Raw genomic sequence first — 14354 nt, 5'->3', positions numbered from 1 at the left:
ATTTGGTGTAAAATATACATGAAAGGGCTTTTTGAGGAAAAAAGCAAATTCTGCCCCCATTTATGCCCTTCTAAAATGCTCCTCTGCACTGTCCAAGCAGACTAAATATAGAGGTATGGAGGAGAGTGCTGGCCTAGTACTCCTGAGACAACTCTGCACTTAAACCAGAGCACCAGATAACACAAGAGAACGACAGAACAACAGAAAACTCTCTCTCACACACAGACACACACACTTACAGTCAGACACACACACACACACACACACAAAACAATGATGTGCCAAATTCAACCAGCACAAACTGCACTCAAGATTAGAGAAATTAAATTTGTTTTGATACTGAGTTATTTGAAGCAATGTCACTTGCAACCTCTGAACCTCTGAACAGAGGCATAATGAGCCAAGGGGATCTATAGAGGCCATCCTCTGAAGTAGGTCACAGTCCATCCCTCCATAAACTGCATTGTGTAAGCATCTTCTCTGACTCTCCCTCTCTCTTTCACACACCACACACACACACACACACACACAGACACACACACACACACACACACACACACACACACACACACACACACACCACACACACACACACACACACACAGACACACACACACACACACACACACACACACACACACACACACACACACACACACACACACACACAGACACACACACACACACACAAACACATTATACATGAACTGCCCCTTCAGCTCACTCCTCTTATGAAACTTCGTAACTATCATCATTACCAGGCTATATTTAATCTTCTAACGTCTAGAAGTGTACACATTTACCATCGTGATGGACTATCTGACTCAGTTTTCAGTTTTTTTTTCTTTGTTTAACGCCGTGACCCCAGACTTAATTCCGCCCTGGCAGTCTGGTATATAATTTGGGGGTAGACAGTAGATACTGTATGTTCTGCATATTTTTCTTCCATGGTGTGGGCTGCTGTGCCTCTTCATGTACATATCTGACAGGAGGGTTTTGAGTGGCATGTCAGAGAGGGAGGGGGGTGGAAATGCCTGAAGGTTGGTCGTGATGAGGAGGAGAGCATGAAGGACGTTTTAATGTCAGTCTATCAAGCCTTGCCTTCACATAATCCAATTACAGACCAGTCATATCCAAATAATTTAACCCACCCACACAGACATCTCTCTATCTCTCTCTCTCTCTCTCTCTCTCTATCTCTCTTTCTCCTCTTCATCTTTTCTGTGATCCTCTCTCTCTTTCAAACATGCACACACACAGAGGACAGAAAGAGAGAGGGAGAAGAAAAGAAAAAGAGACAGACAAACATCCACATATTTATACACACACACACACACACACACACACACTGACTCACAAGAACAAACAATTATTTATCAAGGATGAGCTGAGTAAGTCTTCAGTTGCCATTTTTGTAAAGCGTTAGCAGTGAGGGCAGAGCTGATTTAACAGTAGAAGCCACAGCACAGCCTTTCAGCATACCTCTGTCTGTGTCGTACAGGTAGACGAACTTCTCCCACTTGTAGTGCGCCAGCAGGCTGAGGACCACCCCTCGGAGCGCCGGCCTCATCTGGATGACGAACTGGACGTCGGCGTCGGTGGGGAAGCTGGGCGTGATGAAGGAGGTGTGCAGGGCCCCGCAGAACGACGTCAGCGTGTTCATAGACTTCCTGTCGTAGAAGCCGAAGATGGCGTAAACGCCCCGCGAGAACTGCGAGCAGACTGCGGAGAGAGACACACGCAGTAAAAAAACAAATATTCAGAATTACTCATACAACAAATCACACACATTTTGTGATACTAAAATATATCCCGGATCAGACCTGTGCCAGATAAGTATAAACTAAAGTCCTTCATTTTCAAGTGGTACCCAGGGTAGCTGGCAAATTGAAATGAAAGTCTCACTCGGAGTGCCAACAACTTGTTTGCACATGTCAAGAACAATCTGTGGGCAGTCCTGCTGTGCAGTGGTGGTGTTAATAATAAATAATGACTTCTGACTGAGCAGCGGGCAAATGGGAGAGCTGGTAATGGCAGCGCCCCGTGCTAATGGAGAGAGTGGCCGTGACGGCCTGATGCACAGCTCTTCCCTTTGCCCTTTAGATCCCCTTCAGACTAAGGGCTTCTGTTGGAGCATCCATCCATCACTAACAGGGGGAATCAGTGCACTGCTCACTGCCCTAAATACACAGCACTTCCTGTGGCACTGTGCTATCGCCATGTCTCTCTCTCTCTCTCTCTCTCTGTCTCTCTATCTCTCTCTCTCTCTCTATCTCTCTCTCAGCCCTGCATTAATGCCACTCTGAAGAGAAACTAAAGAGAAGGCTGATGCTTGCACAGATTTTACATCATGAACTAGTATCTCATGCTTGAAATTAAATTTGAATGTTTTATTTTTTTATTTAAAGGATTAAATAGTTTTTTATTTGTCCTTTTTTAAAGTTTATCAATGCCCAGGGTGAGGTTATATGTATCATACATTTACCAAGTAGAGTAACAGCTCATGCCGGATAACGGTGCTCTGTTTGACTTTGAGGTGTGGAGCACGTGAGAGGAGAGTGTGGCACTGACAGTGCTGTTGTGTGTACAAAGGAAAACTAATAAAGAGGATGAAAGCAACCTCCGTCATGCTGCATCTGCCCCATCTTTGCTTTGGCATCATTATGCGGGTCTTGGGGAGTGTGTGTATGTGTGTATGTGTGTGTGTGTGTCTGTATGTCTGTGTGTGCGCATACATATGTGTTTGTTAGAGAGAGAGAGAGAGAGAGATCTTTCCCTTTTCCTTCCCATCGGATGTGTGACCCTTAGTTTTTTTTACCAAGACCACCTCATCTAACCTCTCCGTATTTGTGGGCACTAATTCCCAATATGTGGATAATGCAGTGCAAAGTGCAGAAAATGAAGAGAGAAAACGAGGGAAAGAGAGACAGATGGAGAGAGAGAGCAGATTTAAATGTCTTTCTCTCTTTGTCCTTGCTTAGAGAGATAAAGAGGAGGACATCAGTAAGGCAGTCAGAAAATCAATCCCTGTCTGCCAGAGACAGGGAGAGAGAGAGAGAAAGCGACAGAGCAGAAAGAGAAGGCAACAGGGTGAGGGGAGCAGAGACAGGGCAAACAGGGCGATGCAAGAGGTATGATCACAGAGAGAGAGAGAGACAGAGAGAGAGAGAGAGAGAGAGAGAGAGAGAGAGGAAACACGCAACGCTTTAGAGAAGAACCCTATGTTCAGCGCCCCCTGCTCCTTCCAAAGATCTTCCATTCCAACACTCCCACTCATGACCTTTTATTTCCTCCTAAAACCGACCCCTCTCTCACCCCCACTCACCCCCTCTCTCACCCCCTCTCTCACCCCCTCTTTGCTTGACCTTTTTCATTTGCTGGCCCTGAAAAAAGTGAAACAGGAATTCAGGACAGCCCTCAGTCTTTAAGTCCTAACCAGTTTCCTTAAATGAAAAACCAGCACTTCGGGCGGATAAATAGAAGATGTGCTATGCGTGAGACTCCGCATGACTAACCTTATGCGTCAACGTTAAAACAGAATGTCTGCATTGTTAGGCTGCAGGAGCGCTTTTCCCTGTTTCACTAGGGACACTTACAAACAGTCCTGTGTGGGACTGATGTAAAAATGTTTTACTGCTGACAGTGTTGATCACTTACGTCACATTTACCCAAAAACACTTTTATCCGAAGTTGCTCAGAGCAAAACGAACACTCAAGCATTCTTCGTGCTGCTGGGGAATTTGAATTCCCCACTGTGTTGCACAGGCATTGTGCTTCCCCATTAGAGTGCCAGGAACGCAGTGCCTCTCGGTGAAAAAAGACCGCCAACTCTGTGACGGGATTGCACATCTACATCAACATCACATCTATCTCTTCACATCCATCTCTGGCTCCTGCCACAGGCAATGAAGGATATGCCTCAAAAACAGCCAGCAGCACCAAACGCAGAAAAGTCACCCACCATGGCCTCAATAGTCCTACACGCCACAGTGGGCGTTCACCATGGAAACATTGATCAGTGTTCATCGTGGAAAAGAGCAGGGTGCGGTGAACAGCCCAAGGTCAAAAGTAGGTCCTGGCACGCTGCAGTCCTCCACAGCAAGTGTGGTGTGATGTGAGGAACGTGGCTTCCTGAGAGCTGGCTGTTTCCTGTGGGGAATGCTGAGCTGGTTTCTGTGATCTAGTTTCTTCAGCTTCACAGCTCTATCCTCGCCTGTCTAGCCTCTCCCCAGGGTCTCTCTCTCTCTCTCTCTCTCTCTCGCTCTCTCTCTCACTCTCTCTTTCTCACTAAAACACACAAACACACTCTCTTACATATGCACATAACACATAAATAACTATGAGTGTCATTTGGAGTGCTTTCACGTCAGCTCAGTCAGGTTATTTTTGGATACCGGTGTGTAAAAAAAAATGATAACATTATAATATCAACTGCACAACACATCACTTATCACATTGACAGATTTTCAACAGCTTACTCTTCATCTCTACTCTTAATTAGTCCCTCCATCGTCTGAATATGGCTACTACAGCAGTACATTTAATCAGCCACAAAAGGAGAGTCAGAGAGTGTGGCTGTTGTGCTTATTCGAATGTATTACAATCCTCCCAGCTCCTGGGAATCCAGACAGCACAAATCACATCTCTTCCCAAAGCCACAGAAGATGGCCTTTGAGGTGTGTGTGTGTGTGTGAGTGTGTGTGTGTGTGTGTGTGTGTGAGTGCCTGTACAAATGTATGCGCATGTATAAATATGTGTGTGTGTTACGTGTGTGTTACGTGTGTGTGCGAGCATGTGTGCATGTGCTGACTGAGGTCACAGTCATCTGCCTGACGTAGTGGCTGCCTTTTTTTGTCCCCCACAGAGAACAGCACAGCACACACCACACACACACACACACACACACACACACACACACACACACACACACACACACACACACAGCACACACCACACCACAGCACTCTCTCCTCAGGCGGCGCAGGGCAAAAGTTTGCACTGAGCTCGTCAGGGCCACACAGCGACTCTGACAGCTCTGCCCGGGTTGCAGCAACAACAACAAAAAACTACAAATCCCACATAGCAGCTGACACTGGGCTGGTGCAGATCTGTAGGAATCCACTACACATCAGGGCCGGATCCGGGCCGGAGTCAAACGCGGTGTGGGATTTGTAGTTTTTGTTGCTGGGAGGCCTATCACTGTGTGCACTGTGAGCGGCAGCGGATGGACCCAGGTCTTTGATTTATAGAGGAACAGGCGCATGTCTTGAATCATTAATTGCAGCCCTGAAGTGGTGAGGGCTTGTAACTGATCATTGTAGCATGGACTAGACTGTGTGCCACTCTGCATTATTCCACTTTAACATCCCAGCCCCTGAATCACACAAACACCTCCAGGATCTTTATGGAAGTTTTATGTGTTTGTGTGCGTGTGCGTGTGTGTGTGTGTGTGTTTGTGCACGTATGTGTGAGTGAGTGTGTGCATGCGTGACACAGAGAGAAAGGGTAAAGGATGATAGGAAGAAAGAAAAATTATTTTAAAATGTGTGCGCGTGTGTGTATATGTATGTGTGTGTGTGAGTGTGTGTGTGTGTGTGTGTGTGTGTGTGTGTGCGTGTGTGCATGCGTGCATGCGTGGGTGTGAGTATGACTGAGTTGTGTAAGGCTAGCGCCACGCAAGCAGCCTTGCCATGGCGACCTGCCAGTTCTCGTCACCATCAACCATCGCCGCGCCAACATCATTGCCTGTCCTGACTTTGAGAGTGACGGGGCTGACAGAGCTCAGCGAGTGCGGTGGCCATTTTGGGAGCACATGACCCAGAGCGCTCCATTCTGCTCCGGCTGCTTTGTCGCTTCGTAGCATGCCCACATTCAAAAACCCTCAAGCAAACACACACACACACACACACACACACACACACATACACACACATACACACACACACACACACACACACACTAGAGAGTCTTTCACACAGTCACACAAGTCCTGGAGGAGCAACAAGCGCGCACACACATAAGTGTGGGAGGACCTTTTTATAATCTCCCCTTCTCTGATGTGAGCTGATGTGCAGATTCTCTGATTGCTACAGAGGTGCTGCTTTATAAGCCATTCGTTTTCTAATTGTGCACAGGACAACCCTGCCAAAATGTCTCTGCATGAGCATTTTTTTATTAAATATATTACACTCACAACTGTAATAAAATCAGTGTATGTGCCCACTGCAAGAAATGGAGAAATGGGCAGGCAGGCAAAGCAATAAAGCTGATTTGACTCATTTCATGCTCTTCCTCTGGACCTCACTAATAACCAAAAACCAAAAAGTGCTGCGCTTAAAAATAGCCTCAGAAGGAGTGCTTCTACCAGAGCCCTGTGCTCTTCGCAGAAATCCGAGGGGTGAGCAGAGAGCAAAAGCTTACTGCTGAATTATATACAGCATGTTCCACACGCCAACAGGTCCCATCGGAAGGGCGCTGCTGAGGGAAAATGTCACAGTTCAGGGATGAGCGCTCAGACAGGCCAACCGACAAGGGACAGTGGGAGGATATGAATATGCATGCCTGTGTGTGTGTGTGTGTGGGTCTTACTGAGTAGGACCACATATCACCCCACACACACTCATATAAAACCATAGAACACACTTTAAGGCAAGATACAAATTCCAAAAAGATCCTGATACTTGAATACCTGAATACTAAATAACAAAATGCATTATGGCATTAAAAGCAAACGTCAAGCCAAAACTTATGACTGACACTTTTTCATGGTATATGTTTGATGTTATAAGGCATTAAGCTGAGGATACCATATTCCGTAGTATCATATACATCTTTGCAGTATTTATAGTCTTAATTGCGCTCATTCTATTTTGGACTCTAATAAGTGCTGGTTGTGTCCACCTGAATGAGTGACATGCGGATGTGAGACGAATCTGAGCCACTCTCCTCCTGCAAACCACCTCCACATTGAATTCCCATTGAGAGAGAAACAGGCAGAGATGCACGTTTAAACTGGGCACACACACACACCCACACACACACACACCCACACACACACACACACACACACACACTCTCCACAAGCCCTGAAGAGCTGCACTCCGACGGGAGCTGTGAGTCAGAGTTAGAGAAATATGAGCCACACACTAACACAGACATTTAAACATGCGCACGCACACAAACATTTAAACATGCAGACACACACACACACACACACACACACACACACACACAAATACACATCAACATACACACAGAGACATTTAAACATGCCAACACAAAGATATTTAAACATCCGAACACACACACACATTATGAAACATACACATACACACACACACACTCAGCCTGAAAGACTTGTCTCTCTGCTTTGGGTGAGAAAGCAAAAAAGGCAAGCATGCACCACAGCGATCCCGCTTTTAAGCAAAACCACATTCTACAAGACAAACATATCTTTCAGCAGCACTTCATTAAGGTTCACTGAGAGTTTGTCTTCTGATATAGCACATTAAAAATTCAATGTGTGGAATTTTCAGGCCAGTACAGGAAGGCTGAGCTGCAGCTTGTTCTCTTTTCTTTTTGCGGTATTTGCTGTTGCTGGAGCTAGGGATGCTATGGCCTGATTAAATAAATGAGAACAGTTCCATTGCGATGAAAAGTTGCTCTGATAATAACAATGCGGTTTGCGATGGCTGGTTAAGTCCAGTCGTAACTGCCTCACTTGGAGTGAATACACAGTGAAACAAAGATGCTAATTTGTTGGATGCAACGGGTTTCTGTGTGAGTGTTTCTGTGTGTGTGTGTGTGTGTGTGTCTGTGAGAGAGAGAGAGAGAGAGAGAGAGAGAGAGAGAGAGAGAGAGAGAGAGAGAGAAAATATATGTGTGTGTGTATTTGCACGCTCCAACAGCGTGGTTTAACATATGTACTAAGTGGGTATGGGGATGTTATAAATCGGCTGCGTAGGCAGAGCACTTTTACGCTGTGTGTTTTGAGTAGGTGGAGAGGAACAGTTCTTGTGCAGGAGAGTGGGCGCACTTTCATATGTTGCTGGCAGGTAGTCATCAGTGAAATATGACCAGGATTTTAAACTGCTATTCTACTGATGTTGTCATTTCACAACCCTTCACACATGCAAGAGGACCAGGTTGGACTGAGGAACAGGAGGCATCACAAGGCTGCACTGTGATCTTACTTGGAGACATCACAGTGAGTGGATGATTTTTCACTCTTTGCCCCTCTCTCTTTATGGTCCCCAGCAGACTCAGATTAACTCACTGACTCACCAAGCCGTCAGGGCCATGTTAAATTGCTACTACTGCAGACCGGCAAACAACAAGCTTTGCACATCAATAATCAAAACACTGGAACATTGTACAATTCTAGAACAGTCATCCTGTTCGACTCCATATAGACATTTCACTCTGCCAGAGGCTGTGAAAAAAGCATGATGATGCCACAACTCTCCACTGTGGTTTCTCACTAGAACCACACTGGGCTAAATATTCACCTATGGTGCTGTGAACAGAAGAGCCACAAGCATTCAAATCCTGCCTTTTATTCATGACCCCCCCCCCCCCCACCCAAAAGCAACCAATACATGATTCAGTATCAAATGATAAATTAACAGAGGCTATCAAGCAACAGTTGTCCAGTTTAAAATATTGCTTCTGAAAGCTTGCCAAGCTGGATTAAATAACAAGTTCATTGAAAATGTTCCAAAATGGCCCAATCTTGTGTCATATTCTACAGTATGTCTGACAATGCATTGAAAGGCCCTGACATAACTGGATGGAATAGATGGGGGAAATAGAATACAACAGAATAGATTTTTATTTGCAGATCAAATATATTAAATTGCAAAATATACAAAACCTGAGTGTTAACCGATTCGTGTGTGTGTGTGTGTGTGTGTGTGTGTGTGTGTGTGTGTGTGTGTGGGTGTGTGTGTGTGTGTGTGTAGCCCAGTAACTCTCGTATTGATTCCCCCCTTCCCCTCTGGTCAAAGGATGTCAAAGGATAACATAGATTACATTCTGGGCAAAGAGGGTGCAATTCGCTCGACCCCCGACTAAGAGAAAGCATTCTCCAGAGAGTTCTCTCCTTCTGATGCCAGCGCGCTGATCAAGCAAATGTATCTGCTGCAAGGAAACAAAGGGCCTTGTAGTGTGATTTCTCTTCCTCCTCTGATCCTCTCCTCTCTCATTTAAAAAAGGCACTCTGCATCCGCTAGCCTCCTTCTTTCAAACACAAAACATCTGGTGTTCTTCTATTTTAAAAGATATATAAGAAGCCCTAAGTATGCCCGAGCAGGCTAAGTCACATGCCAAGTACTCCCACAGACAATACAGAGCCAATCTTAAACGCACAAACACAGCCGCCGCGCAAAAACAAAGTATGTGTACTGTATATACTGATTATGTACTGATTCCCCATAGCTGGCTCTTTGAAGTCAATGACAGTAAGTGCAATCCATAATTCAGTCCGATGAAGAGTGGGATGTGTGTATGTGGAGCTCGGTGGCGAGGGGAATGGCATGAGATGATGAGAGAGAGAGAGAGTCTCATCAGCACTTCATCCTCCTTCCTCTTTTATTTAGGTCATTAGAGTCATGATATGATCTCACACAAAGATGACATTTTGAACTGTGAACACACTTTTCCAGCTCACAAATGAAGGCATTTGTGCTTCACCCAAGTCATACTCATAGAAAACAACTCTTCACAGATGATCCAGGACACTTGCCCCAATACCACCACCTACCAAAGAATGTTAGACTACTTGCCACTGCAATGGCAGGTACCCAACATGACCCATGCAAACAAAAAAACATGTGACAGCTTTCCCAGAAACACTGGTCCTCAGGCTATTTTTACTTGCGCGTTTGTCATGCCAATTAAGATGTGGTGGTGAAGAAATAATGCACTGCACAACCTGTCACAGTGTGGCAAAGACAACGAGGTCCTCTTTCTTTACTAAGATATGCCATTTTTTCTAGCTTTGCACCCTCATCTGTCTTTCTCTCTCTCTCTCTCTCTCTCTGTCTCTCTCTCTCTCTCTCTAATCGTGCTGTTGTTGTTTTCACTCCAATATTCATTTTTATGCTCTACAGCATATGTTACTGTCTTACTGTGTGCTGGTAAGGTAATGATCTATACTAGGCTTTATTATTCTCAAACTCAATACGCCTTTTAACTTTGAAAAAAGGATTTTAGGTGCTAATGAACTGAAGATGTAAGTGGTTATTTAACCTCATCTTTCATCATTTGCCCGTCGACCCATGCAAAAAAACCAGAACACGATTAGCCAATTAAACGATAATGTCTACGGTTGTTTAGATGTCGGCAACTCAAAACTATTTTTGAAGACCAATCTGCCACTTGTTTACCCATTTTGTACTTTGCGAAAAGTTCATTCTGCTTTCATGTTTCCAGTTCAAGGCAGTTATGTGATGTAACAGTCTAGTGACACGCAGGCCGCTGGGAGGGGGGGGGGGGGGGCCGGGGGGGGACGCGGGGTACTAAGACGAGGCAGACAGGTGCTTCTAAGAGCTCAATCCAGTGACCACAGGGGAGGCCGGTGAAGACCATCAATGCCATTCAAAGGGCAGCCATGAGCCAAACCTCATATTACAGATCTCATGCTTTCTCTCTCTCTCCCTCTCTCTCCTCTTGTGCTTCTGTGTGCATATGAGCTATTTGAGAAGGTGTGCATGTGCATGTGTACTGACCACATGGTCTGGTGTAAGTGCATGTACTGTATGTCTGAACATCTTCTGGAGTTCACTTCAACTGTATGCAATACATGGGAGATTAACTCATGTCTCTTGAGGGAAAGGTGCTACATCAAGAGAAGAGACAGGCAGAAATCTCTGCAGTGGAAAATAACATACGAGTTTAAGAATGACGCTATCCCAGACAACGGGGAAAGAAGATTATAGAAGATTTCTAGAAAATCTACAAAATATTTGGTTCTGATCCACATCGGGCCTTGATACCAAGCACAGTGAACTGATCTCTCAGATGCTTTTTGTAATATGTTTCTTGAGAAAGTGCTTCCATCTCTCTCAGTGCACCTCATTTATGCCACACTTTTATGAGATCAAGCTGGACTGCCTCATTGCTATAAATATACAGGTAGCATATAGGCCATCCTAGTTTGAAGTGTTAGTCTGTCTCAGCATCATTGTTCAAAAGGACCTAACATCACATGCAGACAGGCTATCATACTCCATTAGAAGTCATTATCATATATATATATATATATGATAATATATATCATGGACTTAGAGCCCTTGTTGTATGTACTGTACTATGTGTAACTTGTATGTGTGCTGTGAATTGTTCATGGGTCTGTCTATGTGACCTGTTTTTCTAAGGCTATTGTACAAAGAGGAGAGACATACAAGTTTCATGGTCATCATTCACACTCGCTGCACAACAGTTCTCTGGTCCGCCAATTTATACAATACTCTTCTCTCCCACCAAAGTTTCATTCAGTAAAATGACAGCAAGGAAAGACTTGAGATTTTCTGATGTGTGCACACATGGGGAAAATATGACTAAACACAACCTCAACTACCAACCTTAAAATACCATATGTGCTGTCCAGTTTGCTGCTTGCTACATGTGGATTCACTTTTACATTTTGTCTATTAACCCCTAGAGCTGGCCTACATAGAGGCAGATAGATAATTGCTGAGATTCTCAATGGCCCACTTCCTGTACAGACGCTGCCTGGTACAGCTCATTTAACTCCAGGCTTATTTGCGGGCACCCTCTCTACCAGGCCAGCTCAATAGCCCCGGGCTCGTGACTCCCTCTACAACCTCTACAAACAAATAGGCAAGAAAATCCATTACGGGGCCCTGGTTTTCAGCGCAGCAAGATAGCCAGCAAGAGAAGAGAGGACATTAACCTCTAATGACAAGTGCCGTAAATAGCCATTTTATTATTACAATAAAAACACACACAGGGTGGAAAGGCCTTTCCAGTGCATGAGCATGTGTACAGATGTCACTTCTAAGAAACATCAAATGAAGCATCCCCGGTCTAAGTGAACATTCCTTCAGTAACACCCAAGGCTCCTTTAGCAAGAGAAGAAGACTGCCGACCACCATGTCCTCCTTTCTCTCCCCTTATCTCTGGTCCTCCCTTAGTCTCTAAGCAAATGTTGTCAAACCAATCCTTTCTTTAAAGGAGATGAGACTGAACTGCAACTCAGACACGATGAAGTAAAATCTTGGAATGCTGAAAGGACTCAGTCCTTTAGTGTTATATCTGTCACACTAAAAAATTGCAGTTCATCATTACTTGATTTAGGAATTAGGCTTTTGGGTGGATGTTTATAGCAGCCAGTTACAAATCAGAGATTGGTAGACTGCCAAAGTTCACCTTTACATACTAAAACATGTGACGTTAGTTTTGCAGTACAACGTCGGAACATACCTCCCACTTGTTGTCAGTTTTGTATTAGTAGCCCATTAACTACGTGATACTCACATGCATGAGTGACCGAGAAACTGTTGGAGGATTCAAGATTATCCACGTTGTAGTTTAAGTGGAACGGCTTTTCCGTTACATTTTGATTGGTGTTGTAGAGCTGGACAGCGAAGCGAAACGCGCTATGCTCCTGAACAGTAGAGCGCATGAACAGTCCACCTGAAACAGGAACATTTTCAATTAGAGTTAACATAGCCTACTTAGATAATATTTCAACTTTTTCAAAATGTTCTATGTCCGTCACGATTCGTAGGGAGATGTGGGGGACTGCCACATAGTTTAAAAGTATTAGGCCTACAAAAAAAATTAAACAAGGCAGATGTTACACATACTAAGGCTATGTAAGGCTACTATCTGATTTAAAGTTGTCACTTAACTTTAAGAGCAATTTCGTTCCATGCAAAAGGTTCAAGGTCCTATCACACACAAATAACATGGAAAAAAGTAATGACATTGCCTACCTATGTTAATTTGATTTGGAAATCCCGCAAAAGATTTACCGACGAGACACGGGAGAAACAGGACGGTCGCTATCAAACGGTGCCCCATTTTCTCCTTTGGCTTCAACTCCGCGAGCGAAAGTGAGACGGGAAAATCATGAACGCGGATGGGAGAAAGAGCAAAGAAAAATCTGAACGATGTGAATGGACTTCTCTGTCCACTGCGCCAAGGATACGCAGCGAGAAATAAGACGAAGTACTCGCCCAGTCGCGAAGCACCCAGTCGCCCAGCCAAGACGTCTGTCCAGAGGACGGTGGACTCAAGAAGACTACAGTTCGCACTGTAAGTAGCCTACGAATCGACTAGCAACATCACAGAGGATGATAACTCGCTTTGACGTTGGATAACACTAACATCCCATCCGCACGCAGCGCTGCTGCAGCCCGGCTCGTGCGTGTGTGTGTGTGTGTGTGTATGAGGGTGTAAATGTGTGTGTGTGCGCGTGTGTGAGAGAACGAGAGAGAGCAAGAGAGAGAACAGCTCACGTTAAAAATGTTACCAATAGCTCTTTGAAAAAAACTCCAACCTTTTTAGTCAGTTATTATCTGTTCAATAATGCCCGTGGGTGACTAGAATTTTAAGTAGTCGTCCTCTTTGAAAATTCTATAACAGAGGTGGCGTGTCCCATTGCCATTTGATACACCTTCAAATATAAATTGATATAAAAAATGTGGCATAGAAGATGGATTAGAAGACGTAAAATGTAATTTTACAAATCAGTCCCTGTATAACTGTAGGCTATATTTAAGAATAATCTATGTCCAGATTGAACTGTGTCAGTAAAATCAGTTCTCAACCTTAAATGCTTTGTCACAACTGGTTTCATGCTTAACACGTTCTTTCACACTAATTTGTAAATGAATTACTTCCCTTCCTAACTGTATTCCTCAGTATCACTTCCGCTGCAGTTCGGTGGGGGAGTGTATGGGTAAATGGATCACAATGTGCAATATTTATCAGGAGGATGATGGCTTTTTTTCTCCATGCAAGTTTCAAGGGCAATTGCAACTCGTCAGCACACAGACAGGGCTTCTCTGACAAGGCCTCTCGCTTGGGGTCTGAGTGGATCAATGCATATTGATTCAGCAGATCTACCACATTAGAGTAGATGCCTCTGCTTTAGGTCGTACTAGAAAAGACACTCATTATCATGCAGACTAGAGGGGGCAATGTGCTCCTGTGTGCAATTGGAACAGAATACATTTATTATACATGGATTCTGATAGGTCTCAAGTGCAGAGCATGTGTACAGGACTTCATGCACAGAATTGTGAAAAGTAGAGGATAGAGCATGTATGCCTCGTGGAACTTCACTCAGTGCATGGGGGAGGTGAAACAAAACATTTTATGTTTTT

The 14354-nt window shown here is 44.5% G+C and overlaps 1 protein-coding gene across 4 annotated transcripts in view; it reads right to left on the bottom strand.

Annotated features, from left to right (window-relative positions):
• The window catches only part of gria3a (glutamate receptor, ionotropic, AMPA 3a), a 56600-nt gene extending 43328 nt beyond the window's left edge, over nucleotides 1-13272 (bottom strand). For 2 of the 4 annotated variants that reach the window (XM_012819561.3, XM_031571397.2), the window contains exons 1-3: nucleotides 12960-13272; nucleotides 12499-12657; nucleotides 1483-1722 (exon numbers count right to left, since the gene is read on the bottom strand). In XM_012819561.3, coding sequence (XP_012675015.1) covers nucleotides 1483-1722; nucleotides 12499-12657; nucleotides 12960-13047 — 487 coding nt within the window. In that variant the 5' untranslated portion in view covers nucleotides 13048-13272. Of the gene's footprint in view, nucleotides 1-1482; nucleotides 1723-1823; nucleotides 1902-12498; nucleotides 12658-12959 lie in introns of those variants that run through there. The other 2 variants (XM_031571395.2, XM_031571396.2) reach the window with 2 other exon arrangements.
• Nucleotides 13273-14354: the final 1082 nt, after the last annotated feature.

Source organism: Clupea harengus, chromosome 8 (genome assembly GCF_900700415.2).
Source record: "Clupea harengus chromosome 8, Ch_v2.0.2, whole genome shotgun sequence".
NCBI classification, from domain to species: Eukaryota; Metazoa; Chordata; class Actinopteri; order Clupeiformes; family Clupeidae; genus Clupea; species Clupea harengus.
This window is presented reverse-complemented; position numbering and strand designations above follow the sequence as displayed.